The sequence below is a fragment of the Pan troglodytes genome, chromosome 7 (assembly GCF_028858775.2).
Source record: "Pan troglodytes isolate AG18354 chromosome 7, NHGRI_mPanTro3-v2.0_pri, whole genome shotgun sequence".
NCBI lineage: Eukaryota > Metazoa > Chordata > Mammalia > Primates > Hominidae > Pan > Pan troglodytes.
Genome location: NC_072405.2, coordinates 100,267,697 through 100,286,534, shown reverse-complemented (window position 1 = coordinate 100,286,534; position 18,838 = coordinate 100,267,697). Strand labels below are relative to the sequence as shown.

Below are 18,838 nucleotides of genomic sequence, written 5' to 3'. Positions count from 1 at the left end.
CTTGGAAAATGACAAAGTAAGCATTAAGAAAATTTCAGCAAAACAAATCTAGCAATATATAACTAGGATAATTTACCAAAACGAAGGAAGATTCAGCCTAGGAATGCAATGGTGTTCAATATTCAAAAATTAATTAATGTAATTCACCATATTAACAGGCTTAAAAATATACCCATCTCAATAAATATAGAAAGAAGGCTTATATTAACAAATTCAATACTTATTCACGATTTTTTTTTAAAAAAACTATAATCACAGGATCAAACTCACACATAACAATATAAATCTTAAATGTAAATGGGCTAAATGCTCCAATTAAAAGACATAGACTGGCAAATTGGATAAAGAGTCAAGACCCATCAGTGTGCTGTATTCAGGAGACCCATCTCACCTGCAGAGACACACATAGGCTCAAAATAAAGGGATGGAGGAAGATCTACCAAGCAAATGGAAAACAAAAAAAGCAGGGGTTGTAATCCTAGTCTCTGATAAAACAGACTTTAAACCAACAAAGATCAGAAGAGAGAAAGAAGGCCATTACATAATGGTAAAGGGATCAATTCAACAGGAAGAGCTAACTATCCTAAACATATATGCACCCAATACAGGAGCACCCAGATTCATAAAGCAAGTCCTTAGAGACCTACAAAGAGATGTAGACGCCCACACAATAATAATGGGAGACTTTAACAACCCACTGTCAACATTAGACAGATCAACGAGATGGAAAGTTAACAAGGATATCCAGGAATTGAACTCAGCTCTGCACCAAGCAGACCTAACAGACATCAACAGAACTCTCCACCCCAAATCAACAGACTATATATTCTTCTCAGTACCACATCTCACTTATTCCAAAATTGACCACATAGTTGGAAGTAAAGCACTCCTCAGCAAATGTAAAAGAACAGAAATTATAACAAACTGTCTCTCAGACCACAGTGCAATCAAACTAGAACTCAGGTTTAAGAAACTCACTCAAAACCGCTCAACTACATGGAAACTGAACAATCTGTTCCTGAATGACTACTGGGTACATAACGAAACGAAAGCAGAAATAAAGATGTTCTTTGAAGCCACTGAGAACAAAGACACAACATACCAGAATCTCTGGGACACATTTAAAGCAGTGTGTAGAGGGAAATTTATAGCACTAAATGCCCACAAGAGAAAGCAGGGAAGATCTAAAATGGGCACCCTAACATCACAATTAAAAGAACTAGAGAAGCAAGAGCAAACACATTCAAAAGCTAGCAGAAGGCAAGAAATTACTAAGATCAGAGCAGAACTGAAGGAGATAGAGACACAAAAAACCCTTCAAAAAATCAACAAATCCAGGAGCTCGTTTTTGGAAAGGTCAACAAAATTGATATACCGCCAGCAAGAGTAATAAAGAAGAAAAGAGAGAAGAATCAAATAGATGCAATAAAAAATGATAAAGGGGATATCACCACCGATCCCACAGAAATACAAACTCCCATCAGAGAATACTATAAACACCTCTACACAAATAAACTAGAAAATCTGGAAGAAATGGATACATTCCTGGACACATACACCCACCCAAGACTAAACCAGGAGGAAGTTGAATCCCTGAATACACCAATAACACACTCTGAAATTGAGGCAATAATTAAAAGCCTACCAACCAAAAAAAGTCCAGGAACAGACAGATTCACAGCCAAATTCTACCAGAGGTACAAAGAGGAGCTGGTACCATTCCTTCTGAAATTATTCCAATCAATAGAAAAAGAGGGAATCCTCCCTGACTCATTTTATGAGGCCAGTATCATCCTGATACCAAAGCCTGACAGAGACACAACAAAAAAAGAGAATTTTAGACCAATATCCCTGATGAACATCCATGCAAAAATCTTCAATAAAATACTGGCAAACCAAATCCAGCAGCACATCAAAAAGCTTATCCACCATGATCAAGTGGGCTTCATCCCTGGGATGCAAGGCTGGTTCAACATTATGCAAATCAATAAATGTAATCCATCATACAAACAGAACAAAAGACAAAAACTACATTATTATCTCAATAGATGCAGAAAAGGCCTTCGACAAAATTCAACCGCCTTTCATGCTAAAAACTCTCAATAAATTAGGTATTGATGGGACGTATCTCAAAATAATAAGAGCTATTTATGACAAACTCAGAGCCAATATCATACTGAATAGGCAAAAACTGGAAGGATTCTCTGTGAAAACTGGCACAAGACAGGGATGCCCTCTCTCACCAATCCTATTCAACATAGTGTTGGAAGTTCTGGCCAGGGCAATCAGGCAGGAGAAAGAAATAAAGGATATTCAATTAGGAAAAGAAGAAGTCAAATTGTCCCTGTTTGCAGATGACATGATTGTATATTTAGAAAACCCCATCATCTTAGCCCAAAATCTCCTTAAGCTGATAAGCAAATTCAGCAAAGTCTCAGGATACAAAATCAATGTGCAAAAATCACAAGCATTCCTATACAGCAATAACAGACAAACAGAAAGCCAAATCATGAGTGAACTCCCATTCACAATTGCTTCAAAGAAAATAAAATATGTAGGAATCCAACTCACAAGGGATATGAAGGACCTCTTCAAGGAGAACTACAAACCACTGCTCAACGAAATAAAAGAGGACACAAACAAATGGAAGAACATTCCATGCTCATGGATAGGAAGAATCAATATCATGAAAATGGCCATACTGCCCAAGGTAATTTGTAGATTCAATGCCATCCCCATCAAGCTACAATGACTTTCTTCACAGAATTGGAAAAAACTACTTTAAAGTTCATATGGAACCAAAAAAGAGCCCGCATTGCCAAGACAATCCTAACCCAAAAGAACAAAGCTGGACGCGTCATACTACCTCACTTCAAACTATACTACAAGGCTACAGTAACCAAAACAGCATGGTACTGGTACCAAAACAGAGATATAGATCAATGGAACAGAACAGAGCCCTCAGAAGTAATACCACACATCTATAACCATCTGATCTTTGACAAACCTGACAAAAACAAGCAATGGGGAAAGGATTTCCTATTTAATAAATGGTGCTGGGAAAACTGGCTAGCCATATGTAGAAAGCTGAAACTGGATCCCTTCCTTTTACTCCTTATACAAAAATTTATTCATGATGGATTAAAGACTTAAATGTCAGACCTAAAACCATAAAAACCCTAGAAGAAAACCTAGGCATTACCATTCAGGACATAGGCATGGGCAAGGGCTTCATGTCTAAACACCAAAAGCAATGGGAACAAAAGCCAAAATAGACAAATGGGATCTAATTAAACTAAAGAGCTTCTGCACAGCAAAAGAAACTACCATCAGAGTGAACAGGCAACCTACAGAATGGGAGAAAATTTATGCAATCTACCCATCTGACAAAGGACTAATATCCAGAATCTACAAAGAACTTAAACAAATTTACCAGAAAAAAATCAAACAACCCCAACAAAAAGTAGGTGAAGGATTTGAACAGACACTTCTCAAAATAAGACATTTGTGCAGCCAACAGACACATGAAAAAATGCTCATCATCACTGGCCATCAGAGAAATGCAAATCAAAACCACGATGAGATACCATCTCACACCAGTTAGAATGGCGATCATTAAAAAGTCAGGAAACAACAGGTGCTGGAGAGGATGTGGAAAAATAGGAACACTTTTACACTGTTGGCGGGACTGTAAACTAGTTCAACCATTGTGGAAGACAGTGTGGCTATTCCTCAAGGATCTAGAACGAGAATTACCATTTGACCCAGCCATCCCATTACTGGGTATATACCCAAAGGATTATAAATCATGCTGCTATAAAGACATATGCACATGTATGCTTATTATGGCACTATTCGCAATAGCAAAGATTTGGAACCAACCCAAATGTCCATCAGTGATAGACTGGATTAAGAAAATGTGCCACATATACACCATGGAATACTATGCAGCCATAAAAAAGGACGAGTTCATGTCCTTTGTAGGGATATGGATGGAGCTGGAAACCATCATTCTGAGCAAACTATTGCAAAGACAGAAAACCAAACACCACATGTTCTCACTCATAGGTGGGAAGTGAACAATAAGAACACTTGGACACGGGGTGGGGAACACCACATACTGGGGCCTGTCATGGGGTTGGGGGAGAGAGGAGGGATAGCATTAGGAGATATACCTAATGTAAATGATGAGTTAATGAGTGCAGCACACCAACATGCCACATGTATACATATGTAACGAACCTGCACGTTGTGCACATGTACCCTAGAACTTAAAGTATAATAATAAAAAAAAGCTATCAGCAAACTAGATATAGAAGATAACTTCCTAAAGCTGATGAAGGATATTTATGAAAATTTACAGGTAAATCATAACTAATAATGAAAATCTAATTGCTTTCCTCCTGGCATCAGGAGGAAATGTATTTGATTTGTTCTTAATACTAGGAACCAGCAGAATCTAAGTTTTTACCTATTCAATATTTTAGTGAAGGTCCCATCCAATAAAATAAGGCAAGAAAGAAAATAAAAGGCTTATCAGTTGGGAAGGAAAATATAAAAACTGTCTTTTTTTCACCAACAGTATTACCAATGCAGAAAATCCAAAGGAATCTAAACAAAAAAAAACTGTAATAACCATTAAGTGAGTTTAGCAAGCTCCTAGGGAAAACATCAATACACAAAACTAATCCATTGTATTTCTAAATACTACAAGAAAACACCTAGAAAATAACATTTAGAAAACAGTGCCATTTGCAATAACACCAAAAATTTAAATACTTTGGGAGAAAGTTAACAAAACATGTACAATGCCTATGTAAAACACTGCTGATAGGAATTAAAGAAGACCTAAATAAATGGTGAGAGATACCACATTGAGAGACTGGAAGACATGATATTGTTAAAAATGTCACGCTTCAGTTCCTTGACTGTCGATCCAGTACCAGAACAAATCCTTTACCGCGTACTCCCCTCAGCTGAGTGGTCCAAGTTCTCCAAACTCTGTCAGCTTATAGCATCAATAACTGACAGGAATCTTGGAAGAATAAAAACTGGCTTCCATCTTTTAAAAAGATATTTTATCTAATATATTTTTAATGAAGCCCATAGAATTTTAATCCAATGTGATGAACAAAAATAGATCAGAGTCTATGTTAAAATGAAAGACAATAATGAGGAAAGAAGGGAGAGTCAGACAGAAATTGAGGGTCACAGAGATGAGCGAGGGAAGAAATAAGAGACAAAGAGGCAAAGAAGGACAAAGAAACGAAAGAGACAGATGAAGAGAGAAACAGAGAACCAAAAATGAGGAGCTGACAGAGGCAGAGCAGTAGAGAATGAAATGGAGATATCAGCAAGGGGTAGGGCGAGAGAATATCAGACAGAGGCAGAGACACAGGAGAGATACAGAGATCAAGGTTCCTCGGACAGAGAAGGGAAGAGAGAGGAGTCACACTCTTCCCTGTCCCCCCTTCCCACTCTTATCCATCTTCCCGCCCCTCACCGAAAAAAAAAACATCAAATAAAACACTTATCCAAAATCCAATTATAAATCACATCCATTCTGCCATCATGGAAATGAGTAACCAGGAATTTCAATTTCAATGAGTGCATAGAAAGGATGGAAGCTATTAGTGTATGTGTGTGAGCAGACACACACACACACAGAGCTAGTGCCTCTGTAGCTTCTCTCTGTTCCTACAGCGTATCTCAAGCTGGTTCTAGGATCACCTGCGCTGCACAAAAGAAGAAATTGAACCTTATAAGGCAAAGGTTTCTGAACAGAGGGAGGAACCTAGCCAGCTCCATGCCCTCTTTCCTCCCCTCAACCCTCAAAGGACATCCTCTGAGGAGCATGAGAACGCTTCCTCATTTTCCTTGTTTAGAATACTCTCCACCTTCTCTGAGAAAATACCCGCAACCTTCAAGTTCCCCAAATTATTCAGGGACAGGGTCTTGTCCACCTCTGTGCTTTGAGCATGAGTATAGGGCCTGCTACCCAAAAGTCATTAGTAAGTGTCTGTCAGGTGAATAAATGTACGCTGGTTCTAGATATATATGAATATACACACATATATACATTAGACATGTTTGCTATCCATGTACATATGAACTTTTATAAAGTAATTCATTCATAATACTAACAAAAATGTTCTCCTAGTAAGTTCTTTCTAAATCTATTTTCCCTCCAGTGTCCTTAATCTCATTGGTATTATCATCCAGACTCTTCATCCCATCTAAAAATACTCTCATCAAATCAATAAGGCCTGTTGATCTTATTGTCTTCTAAATGTCTTCTACTTTATCTCCCATGCAATCTAGCCACCTGCTAAAAGAAAAATCAAATCCTCCTGAATGGCACTCCTTTTATCATCCATCTTGTTGTCACTAACCTTTCCAATCAAGTCGCATTCTTTGTTCCACCTTCAATGGAAATCTATACAAAAATACTTCCTATTTCTTTCAGAATTAACATTAAACTCCTTATTTTGGTATTGAGAACTCTCCCAATTACACTCCAACCCACCTTCCCAAAATCATTTCCTATTCCTTTCCCCATCTCTAATGACATCAAGGTTTTCATCATTCCCTATGTACTTATGCTCCTCCTCTCCACCAGGCCTCTATCCATTGACATTCACATGTCCTTTCCCTCCTCTTTCTCCACATCTAGATCTTTGAACTTTCAGCTTAAGTTGCATCTTGTTCCTCAACCTGATCACTGACCCTAGGGAGAGTTAGTCATTCCTGTCTCTGGATTGCCAATGCACTTGAAACATATATTTATTACTGCTCAAATTGTAACATATGATAATTATTTAAATATCATTTTTCTCCATTACACTGTGAGTTGTACAAGTGTAGACTGTCTCATTGACTTTTAAAGTATCACAGAGCTTACCACAGAACCTTGCACACATAGAAGCCAAATAAATATGAGAAAAGCAAATAAACATACCTTTCTGTGCTTTAATTAGTTGTTTTCCAATTTCTAGTGTCACGAAGGCTGTGCCATTTAGAACTATGTCAGTTATGGTTTTCCAAGCATTAGGAGAAAGTCTTTCAGTAGGAGAAATAAAATTCCCTGCTGCATTGTTTATCACAATCTAATAAATGAACAAGGCAAGTTACAGAAACTTTAGATGAGGAAAAACATTTTCCCTGCAGGGTTTTTGTTTCTGAAATGTATTAATAGAAATAATACAATAAAGTTGAAGTCCACAGCTACCTACGAAACAATACCATGAGATTTGGTAGTTTGAGTCTGTGAAAACCTATGTTAGTTACCAAATTTCAGAATCCTAAGCCATCTTTAAATTAGGGTAGATTCTCTTATTAAGAAAACTAAGGCTGAGTGCAGTGGCTCATGCCTGTAATCCCAGCACTTTGGGATGAGTTCAAGACCAGCCTGGGCAACAAAGCGAGACGTCATCTCTACAAAAATTTTGTTTTAAAAATTAGCTGGGTGTGGTGGCACGTGCCTGTATTCCCAGCTACTTGGGAGGCTGAGGTGGGAGTATCGCTTGAACCCAGGAGGTCAAGGCTCCACTGAGCCGTGATTGTGCCACTTGCACTCCAACCTGAGTGACAGAGCAAGACTCTGTCTCAAAATAAATGAATAAAATTTTAAAAGTTAAAAAAAAGAAAATTAATACAGATTAAACGTATTTACCATGTGACTGCATTTTATTTCAAAGAATCTCAAGAAATGGCTTTTTGTTTCTGGTGTCATTTTAGTTTAACTTAACCAATGCAGCTTGTGGTTGATGATCTATTTACCATCAGTAAAGATTCTGGCTAGTTCTACAGGAGATTCAGTGTTACTGGTTCTGAAAATACCTTTAACATAGAAAAGTGCTATCTTTGAGACTACTGGAAGAAACGGCTTCTCTCCGATAAATGTACCAAGCAACAGCAAAATATTGATGCATATTTCAGGTCTTAAAAGGAGAAATTTTGAATTTCTTATAGTTTTTCATGTTTATATCTTTCTCCTCCACTGAGGAAGACAATCAAAAGTTACTAGGAGAAGCAAAAAGCATCAATCATTTAAACTCAATGCTGTACTCTTGGATAACTGCTCTTGTTATTTCATAATCTTATTAAATAAAGTGAAATCAAGTTTGTTTTCTGATCAATCATAAATGGATTCTTTAAGTATTCCTGAAAGGAAGTTGTGTAGCAGTCTTCCTACTCTGTTCTTTGCTTTAGCAGAACTGGCATTTTCCTAGGGATGGAAAATAGGTGCTTCTCAACACAGCACTTGCTCATATTGAGGTAGGAGGCAGGCCTAACTCTGGAGGCAGAGCTCCATCACAGGACCAGAATGAGGACTAGTTAAACCAGGTCCTGGATGAAAGCACCCCCTCTTTAGACATACCCACCAATGCACCATGTTTGTTTACCATTGCCATGGCAATGTCAGCAAGTTACTGCCCTTTCCATGGCAACGAACTGATAACTCAGAAGCTACCAACCCTTTTCTAGAAATTTCTGCATAAACCTAATTAATTTGCAGGCAATTAAAAGTGGGTATAAATACGACTATAAAACTGCCTCTCAACTGCTATGCCCAGCACATTGACTATGGTGTTGCCCTGCTCTGAAGGAACAGTCACAGATCCATTCCACTGCTGCTGCTTCAATAAAGCTGTTCTCTTCTACCACCGGCTCATCCTTGAATTCTTTCCTGGGTGAAGCCAAGAACCTTCCCAGGCTAAGCCCCAGACTGGGGCTTGCCTGTCCTACATCAGTATCAATATTTTATTTCCTTTGTACACGTTGGTGGGTGTTATCAACATCAAGTGTCTTGCACTTTGGCTTCATCATTGCTACACTTACATTAGGATGTCCTGCAACTTTGATCAGTTCTGACACAGTGTTTTGAACCATATCAGGATCCCTCACATCACACTGAATTGCATGAACCTGCAAAATAACAAAAAGAATATGACATTTTCCAGGTTTCTTAAACCAAACGCATGAACAAATTATTTGAACATGTTATAATTCCTAAATCTAAATTAAATAACTGATTTTTAATGTACCTTATTTCCAGTTTGAGAAGAAATTTGTTCTGCGGTAGCTTTCAAAACATCCATCTTCCTAGAAATAAACACCTTGTATGACTTCATATTATATTTTTCAATTTCATAAATTGAAGAATACAGAGAATCCATAGCTTAAAGAAAAGCATTTCTGAGAAAGTATAGATGTTATTTATATACAAAAATCAATGTGAATTTTTTCTAAAAGTCAAATTTAGATCATTTTTATATATTTGATACTAATTTATTGAATTAGTCACTTTTAAACCAGTTTACTTTAACATTATCTACTCACAGATTTAAATTATTTCCTTGATAAGCCAGGTTTACAAAGAAAATATATTCATGGTATAATGTTAGTAGGTTTTGTACTAAATTTATGGGTTCAAAGAGACTACATTTATTCATGCAGTCTCACATTCTACAAAAAAAACTACGAATAGAAATTACTATTAAAATGAAAATAATATATTTAAACTCTTAAAAACATTACAATGTAAAAACAAAAAATATTCCGGACAATCTGCAATTGCAAATGACACAGTAACTGTTGTTTGGATGACTACTTGGCTTACCTAAAATTTTACACCATTCAAAATGGTGAAGGGGTGGATTTTTAAACCAGTCTCTAAAGCCTCAGACTTTGGAACAGAGTTTATAGGGTACCAGAATATGCCTAATAAGAAGAAATTCCTTCCACATGGTCTTACCCTTCCTATATTCATCACAATAACAGATATTTTGAAATACCTGTTTATTTTATAGAAAATGAAAGTACTGGCTGGGCGCGGTGGCTCACGCCTGTAATCCCAGCACTTTGGGAGGCCAAGGTGGGTGGATCACCTGAGGTCAGGAGTTCAAGACCAGCCTGGCCAATATGGCAAAACCCAGTCTCTACTAAAAATACAAAAAATTAGCCAGGTGTGGTGGCAGGCGCCTGTAATCCCAGCTACTCGGAAGGCTGAGGCAGGAGAACTGCTTGAACCCGGGAGGCGGAGGTTGCAGTGAGCCGAGATCATGCCACTGCACTCCAGCCTGGGCGACAAGAGCTGGACAAAACTCCACCTCACAAAAAATAAAAAATAAAATGAAAGTACTGCATCAATTATCCTGGTATAAGGTTAATTATTAATTAAAGCAGTAACCATAATCACTCCCACTGAAGACAAAGCAACCTCCATATAGTGCTTTAAAAAAAAATGTTTCTTTTGAGACAAGGTCTCACTATGTTGCCCAGCTGGTCTCAAATTCTGGGCTTCAAGTGATCTTCCTGCCTCAGCTTCCCAGTAGCTGGGATTACAGGCACACACCATCCCACCTGGCTCCATGTCGTACTTTTTAACTTCATCTTCGTGTACAGAAAAAGAAATATTCTACCACTGAATTGGGGAAATTAAAATAATGAAAATTGCGGATGTTTACCCAAACATCAGTTCCACAATTTTCATTGTTTCTTTCATCTCAAATAGTATCTAACTTTTTCCAAAAAGATGTATTTAAATAATCTAAAGAATATTTCTAATATTTCATATAAGATTAAGATGCTAATCAAACAACTCTGGCGAACAGTGTTTTCAATACTATGAACAGTTTCTTCAAAAGCGTCGCCAATAGGCTTGATGTAAGGGACTTACCGGCTGGCTATCACGCACTGAGCACCTAGGCTGGACAGAAGAGTCGTCATTCCTTTACCAAGGCCAGTACCTCCCCCAGTAATGAATGCCACTTTTCCTTGAAAACTATTAGGTGGTAGCATCGCTTTTTGAAGAGGTGAAAAGAATTTAGATTGCAAAGCTTCAGTGTTTTGATATAATATTTTTGTCCCATAACTGAAAAACTAAAAGGGGAAAATGAATTTAAATTTGCATACATATATTTCCAAAAAACAGATGAATTTTTTAAAACATGCTCTTGAATTTAATAGTAATCAAATTCTTGTATTAACACAAACTCACTGCAAACATATTGGTATTGTACTTAATTATTATTCTTTGTTTTCTGATTTAAAAAGCACAGGCTCTGGAGCTGGACTACATAGCACAGAATTTTCTCCCAAGCTATGTAACTTTCAGCAGGTTATTTGACCTCTCTGTGCCTCAGTTCCTTCATCTACAAAATGGGGACAATAAAATAAATTTCTTCATATGGCATTGTGAGGATTATATGAGTTATTACAGGTAAAGCACCTAGAGCAGTGTGTAGCATATAGTAAGCACTACAAATGCTACATTATTAGCTGCAGGTGTTTTGCTTAAATTAAATTGTTGTGTTTTGTTTTGGTTTTTGGTTTTGTTTTGTTTTGTTTGTTTGTTTTTTTGAGATGGAGTCTTGCTCTGTAGCCAGGCTGGAGTGCAGTGGCATGATCTTGGCTGACTGCAACCTCCGCCTCCCAGGTTCAAGCGATTCTCCTGCCTCAGCCTCCCGAGTAGAGTAGCTGGGATTACAGGCACACACCACCACGCTGTTAAATTTTTGTATTTTTAGTACAGGCAGGGTTTCACCATGTTGGCTAGGATGGTCTCGATCTCCTGACCTCATGATCTGCCCACCTCGGCCTCCCAAAGAGCTGGGATTACAGGCATGAGCCACCACACCCGACCAAATTTAATTTTTAAAAAACTAACATAAAGCATTTTTGTCTTTCAACAAGAATAATCTGGACAAAAATCACTTTCCACCTTTGAATCACTGAAGAAAATTGTTAAAAATTCTCTATAAGGATTATTAAATCAAATGCCTCTTCCCATGCTAGCTTCTGGCCACAAAACATAAAACAGAACATTTCTGTTATTTACTTTAAATGGGAGGAAAATCAATCCATTTTGGAGTAAAAAATATTTGTATTGCCCTATTTTATATGTTAACAGCTTGTACTCACATTACATGCGAACATCACTGCCATTCTCTCGCATTTAATCATAAAACAAACTTTAGGTATCTAATATAATGAACAATAGGAGCTAACATTCATTAAATAGTTACCACCTGCCAGGATTACATATCAAACTATTTAATCTTCCAAACAACCACATGAAATAGGTATTAGTTTTATCCTATTGTACAGAAAGGGCTCAGAGTGATAAAAAATATATATATTGCCAAAGTTGCAGAACCAAGGTTCAAACTGACTGACAGGCTCCAGAGCCTTCTCTGATAACCAGCTTGCATATTCCTCTGTCTATTCTCTGAGATCCTGCTAAGCTTAATGGTCACACCAGGGAGGTTATGTGATATTCCATTAGGTCATGGTGGCAAGATTAACACTCCAGTTAAAACTCCAGAAGCTACCATTTCCTTCCAGAGTATTCCTGTAGCTAAATAGGCTGTCATCAGTTGGTTCAGGATATCTTGAAATTTATCCTCAGGAAAGAATAAGAAATGTGGTCAATGATTTAGAAGGAGGCTGTTCATCAACTGGAAATTGCACAAGAAAATGTTTATAATGTGATGTTAAATGAAAAAAAAGAAACAAATATACAGTATGTTTTTAACTACAAATAAAAATATATGCTTAGAAAAAAAGACTAGAAGGAAATAACAACAGTAAGTAGTAGATTCAATATTTACCATACAGTCCTCAAAACAGCTCTATAAGGTAAATTCAATTGTTACTTCTATTTTATAGATGAAAAAAACTGAAGCACAGAAAGGTCAAGTAGCTAGCTTTTAAAGATAAATAATAATAGGGAATAAAGACTTAAATCCAGTATCTGTCTGACTTCAGAGTCCACCCATTACTTTACAGTTATGGTTAAGTGATGAGATTATAGATAATTATTTGTTTTTTGTTTGTTTGTTTGTTTGATTGGTTTTTAGTACTTTCCAAATCTATCCAATAAGTATGATTAGATCTTTACAAGCAGAAAAAAAGTTACTGAAAGACAAAATTTGAGATCATGTATAAAATAATTGAAGATACATTTGTAAATCTTGTTATGCTCCACGCCAGTCATCATATTTATTTTAGCTTCATGTTGACAAAGCATTTTCTTTTCATATCCTTTTGCCAAAGCACAGTAATCCAAGCAACTCTACAATAATCTTTTTCTACGTAAGTGGCAGTTTTCCTTAAGGCTGCCACCTGCCTTCAGAACTATTACATTAAGATGATGAATCAAGAAGTTCACTCAAGTAGAATGGTAAATTTGTCATTAAGTAATAATAATGAAAAAAATGTATTCTAATTTTCTGAAGGCTTTCCCATAATTTTTAACTTTTTAATGTTAATGTATATAGGGGATTTGATGTGGGACTTCATGAAAATAATTAAACAAGATATTTGCATACAAACTTTCTTTTTAAATTTATTTTAAAACATTTCCTCAACCTCCTCACTGGTAGAGAAAAGGATATAAAGGTAAAAATGTCACATGTGGTAAAAATAATTCCTAGTGTCCATAATGTAACAGGTTATTACACAGCACATTTTTATCTTATATCTGATCAATACTAACCTTATGATTCCACTTCCTCACCAAACCAAAGTGAAGAAATTGATAAGCTATTTTAATTCTCATTACCCTCTGACAATACACAGCATATGTGTTAATATAAATTCAAGCCATCTTCTCTGCCTAAAAGGAAGATGTTCATTTCAACCTTAAGACCCATTGAGATGATCAGATCTCACAGGATCACATCATATTCAATCCCGTTTCTACAAGGAAGCATCCTTAATAACCTTAAACAGTATTTTGGTTGGGCTTTTTTGAATTATAAAAAGTAGATACAAAACAGGCTTTTAAAGATTTTCAAGTCTTGCTTTATGGTTTTTAGAGAAATAAGTTTTTTTCAAAAATATAAATAACACCTTTCGTATCAAGATTGATTTCTCTTGAGATCTTTAGTGACTTAAAATTCTTAAAACTTTCTAGAGTCTTCCAACTTTGGCAATACAGAATTATTTTTTAGTTACAAGCTCTAAATCTCTCCCTCAAAAAATTAGCTATCACCTACCTTCCTCACCACACTCATCCCTCTCCCACATCATATAAACAATAGCTTCCTCCTTCATGTATTCCAAAATTACAGCATCTAAACTAATGAGACATGATCATACTTTTAATCTTCAAAATGGCAGTTCTGAGAGTTGACACTGCACCTTCCCCTCAAGGATAAGGACTGTATATCAATGAGATATATACCTAAATTACTTAAGTATATTTTGGCTAGTCTAAAATGTCTAGCGTAAATATCTCAAATAAAAGTAGATTAGTGATTCTAGGCCAAATATGTTTTTAAAACTTGAGCCCAAAGTTTTTAAAACTTGAGCCAACATTTAGATAATGGAAGAATTCACATAAAAGTCAGAAGCTCTACCAACACTTGGGTACACCTTACCACATGATTAAGTACAACTATGACTGCCCCCTTGAGACAAGGCCTGAGCTCTGTCCAGCCCCGACTCACACAGGAAAAGTGAGCCCTTTTCACTGGGTGGCCTTTCATAAACAAGGCCTTCAAGGACTTTAGGCCTCTGAGTATGTGACTCCTAGATGCCTATTGTAAGTAACACACAAGAAACCAATACAAAAAAAAAAAAAAACAAAAAACAAAAAAACGAAAGAAGAGGCAAGGCTTTTATTTTGGAACCATAACTAAATTTCATTTAAAACAAATTTCTACAAAAATCATTGTTTAATGTGTGTGCTAGGTACATTATTAAGAAGATCCAGTTTCAAATATATAAAATTCATACAATAATAGTCTCTCATATGGAAGTTGTAAGGCTAAATGAGTTATCTTTTGAGCACTTAGTTTAGCTATTTATCATCGTCGTCGTCATCATCATCACTATGGATGGGTCCTCCACATTAAAATTCCATTCCTCAAAAACATGGATGCCTTCCGAAGTCAAAAAGACAAAAATCAAACTCTTGAGCATGGCATTCAAGCCACTGGACAATATGGTGCCAACGTATTAATACTTTCCTAGCCCCACCTCGGGACTGATCTGCCATGTAGAAGTAAACTCTACACTTACCAAGCCCTCAGCATTCCAAAAACTTGCCAACTACTTTCACCTTCTGGCCTTTGCTCCTGCTTTCTCATTGGCCTGAACCACCCACTGTCTTCCTCAACCCAGCAGAATTGGCCTTCAAAACCAGACAACATTGTCAATCTCTCTGTCAACACTTTAAATTGTACCCTATTAAAAACAGGCAAATGGAAGGCTTCCAAATTGGCCTGCTAAGGAGTTGCCACAATTCATTTCAACATATCAGGATGCTTAGGAAGCCAGGGACACGACCTTATATTCATCACTATAGTACAGTTTCTGGCACCAATTAGGCATTCGGCAAATGCTTGTCTTACTTAATGTAACACTTGGTTGGCCAGACTCCAATTGCATTAGAAAGCACATGGATACAGACATGTAGTCTTATGTGAATATATGATTGAAATCCAGCTTTTGCCACTTGTTTTAAAAAACTAGTCATTTCCAATGACCCTAAATTATGACATCTTAAACATTAGAATAAGCCCAAGAATAGAAAATCTAAATCATCAGGCCGGGCACGGTAGCTAACACCTGTAATCCCAGCACTTTGGGAGGCCAAGGTGGGTGGACCACCTGAGATCAGGAGTTCGAGACCAACCTGGCCAACATGGTGAAACCTCATCTCTACTAAAAATACAAAAATTAGCCAGGCGTGGTGGCATGCGCCTGTAGTCCCAGCTATTCGAGAGGCTGAGGCAGGAGAATTTCTTGAACCCAGATGGCGGAGGTTGCAGTGAGCCAAGATCGTGCCACCACACTCCAGCCTGGGCAACGAAACAAGACTCCCTCTTAAAAAAAAAGAAAAGAAAAGAAAATCTAAATCAATCTATACAAGTATTGAGTTACTTGCAAATAGAAAAACTAAGCAAAGGGCTTAGAAAGGTACTCCACACAAACAAAAAACAAATATACGACCACATTTATAACTAAATAAGCATATTTAAACAAAAGGAGACATAATTTTTCTCTTACCAGACCAGTAAGGTTCAAAATTTTATCATCTATAATACAAGAAACAGTTGATTAAAGCCACCCTTACAATCTGTTGATAAGAATTCTGGCAACTTCTTAGGAGGCCAATCTGGCAACATTTTTTTAAATGTTAGATACAAATACTCTTTGACCCAGCAAATCCACATGCAGGAATTTATCTAAAAGAAATACTCATTCATTTGGGAAAGAAGCAGGGGGAGAAGGAGCTATGATCAAAGATATACATTAAGATGAAAATGAAATTAAGAAAACAATTCCGTTTATAATCATATTGAAAAGAATACTAATACATTTAATAAAAGAAGTACAAGACTTATAAATTGAAAACTATGAAACATCATTAAGAAATTAAAGACCTAAGTAAATAAAAAGACATTATATGTTCATGGACTGGAAAGCTTAATTTTGTTAAGAGGACAACACTTCCTAAATTGATATACAGATTCAACAAAATCCCTATCAAAATCCTAATCAGCTTTTTGTGAACGTCGACAAGCTTATCCTAAAATTGTTTTGAAAATGCAAGAGACTCAAAATAGCCAAAGAGATTCATTAAAGAATTGTTTGTAATAGAAAGACTACAAAACAATCTATGTGTGTTTCCTTAGGGGACATAGCCAATGAATTAGAGCACGTCTATATTACAAAATACAGTTATATGGATCTATCATCTACCAAAAGAAGGAGCTGGAATGTATATGCTGACTGTAAACATTGCTATAGACGTATTATTTTTTAATTATTCAATAAGTATTTGTTGGATACCAACAATGTGAGACACTATGTGTTAAGTGCAAAACTCAAGGTAGAGAAATACATGTAACATGCTCCCCTTCATGTGGTTTTTTAAAATGAGGATATCTTCATACATATGTTGACATATGCACAAAAACTGTCAGAAGTATCCACAAGAACCTATTCATAGTAATAACCATAGTAATAATAACCTTATTACACTGTCACTGCATATCCTTTTATATTGCTTGAATGTTCAACATGTTCATAAATTTTTTTCTTTAACAATAGCTAACAGAAAACTGAATCATATAGGCAAGCACACAATACAAGAAGTGCGTAGAGGAAAACAGAGCAAGAAAAAAAATGGCCTAGAATCAATTTCATGATAAGGACATATACCTTACTTGAAGCATAACTACTCTATATTAAACACTAAAGTGTGAGCTATATTTATAAAAATAATGAAATATTTCCACATCTATTTTCTTGGAGCTTCTAAGTATCTGTTGGTTCAATATTTTTTAGATCAAATTTACTCCAACTGGAATTCACATAAGAGTTTTGCAGACTGGGCCTTAACTGCCATATTAAAATATCAGCGTGGTGAACACTGGACAACCATATTTTTCAAAGGATGAGTTTCAAAAGTATACATCTTTGCATTCCCAAAACACCTTATGTACTCCCTGAATACAGGAAGCCTTCCATAACTACTTCCCAATTTATTTTGTCCGATTGCTAGAAGGCCATGCGTGCATTCTTTCCAATGGCCACACCACTGCCACTTCAGCACAGTGTATGTGGTCCTTAGCTGGAGGTATCTGGTAATACAAGGGATAGTTAGGTGGGATGTACTACTGGATGTTCCAGTGCAGAAAAGGACAGCCTTGCAGAATGAAGAACTGTCTCACCCCAAATGCCAACAGTTGCCCTGCAGACATTAAAATAACTGAGTACCACACCAAAGGCTTGCCACAGGCCTTGTTAACTCATGCTCCATGACTGTGTAGATTGCTTAAGCACATCTGCCTGCTCCTTAACTTACAGCAGGGCACTGAACAGAGGCCACTGATATTCTCAGCTTCTGCAGAGCACAGATCTTGTTGCCACAGCAACCTGAAGGTAAGGCTGAACAAATATAAAAGAAACTGCCCAGCTGGACTCCAAGCTCCAATGGCTAAGCTGAATTATGCAGTTGCCAGGAGCAAGACAGAAATTACATTTTTGAGGAATGATACATTTTGTATCAGTGAACATGAGTCCTTGAAAATGTCGGTGCTCTATGCCATAGGGTGTACATCTCATTTTATTACAGTGGTTATCTGTCTGCAGTTAGATGCAGACTGAACAGATGCTTCTCCAATACAACAAAATAAAAAGAGATGAAATCACAGACCTAAGAGGCAATTTGAAATTTTCAGCTAGGGTCTTCACTCCTGCCTGCCTCTGATTTGAGTCATCTCTTATTGATCCCCTATCATGTTAACCAAAACTATAATGACAATCTTTTTTAAACCAAAAATTAGAATCTCTGCTCTTGCAAAGAGTTTGTTTTGGGAATTTGCTTACATAAAAAAGTATTAGGGATAAACATGACATTATGATGGATATAGAGTTTATTCATTTATTCATTTTAAGCAAGTGTTTATTGAGCATATATTAAGCCCCAGGCACTGTTCTAGGCATGGCAGTACGGCAGTAAAAAAAAAAAAAAGCAGACACAATATTCTATTCTCAGCAAGGTTATCCTTGGGGGAATGAGGGATAAAGAAATTAAGTTAAATATGTAGTATATTAAAAGTTGATATGTAGTGTGGGGAAAAAATAAGGCAGAGAATAGGGGTAGAGCATTGCTACTTTAAATAGAGTCATCAGCAAAGGCCTCATTGAGAAGGTGACATTGGAGCAAAGACGTGAAGGAGAAGAATGAATCACAGGGTTTTAGGCAAAAGGGATTGGGAGCAAAGGCCCTAAGCAGGGGGCATGCTTATGGATGGGGTAACAGTCAGGAAGCCAGTGTGGCTGGAGAAGAAGGAAGGAGGGAGACAGGGGCAGGAGA

At 36.8% G+C, this 18,838-nt stretch overlaps 1 protein-coding gene across 1 annotated transcript in view; it reads right to left on the bottom strand.

Moving 5' to 3' along the window:
* The window catches only part of DECR1 (2,4-dienoyl-CoA reductase 1), a 50,678-nt gene that overhangs the window by 23,981 nt on the left and 7,859 nt on the right, over positions 1–18,838 (bottom strand). The window contains exons 2-5 of the mRNA XM_001138969.4: positions 10,682–10,884; positions 9,048–9,105; positions 8,842–8,928; positions 6,959–7,106 (exon numbers count right to left, since the gene is read on the bottom strand). Of these exons, the coding sequence (XP_001138969.1) occupies positions 6,959–7,106; positions 8,842–8,928; positions 9,048–9,105; positions 10,682–10,884 (496 nt within the window). The remainder of the gene's footprint in view (positions 1–6,958; positions 7,107–8,841; positions 8,929–9,047; positions 9,106–10,681; positions 10,885–18,838) is intronic.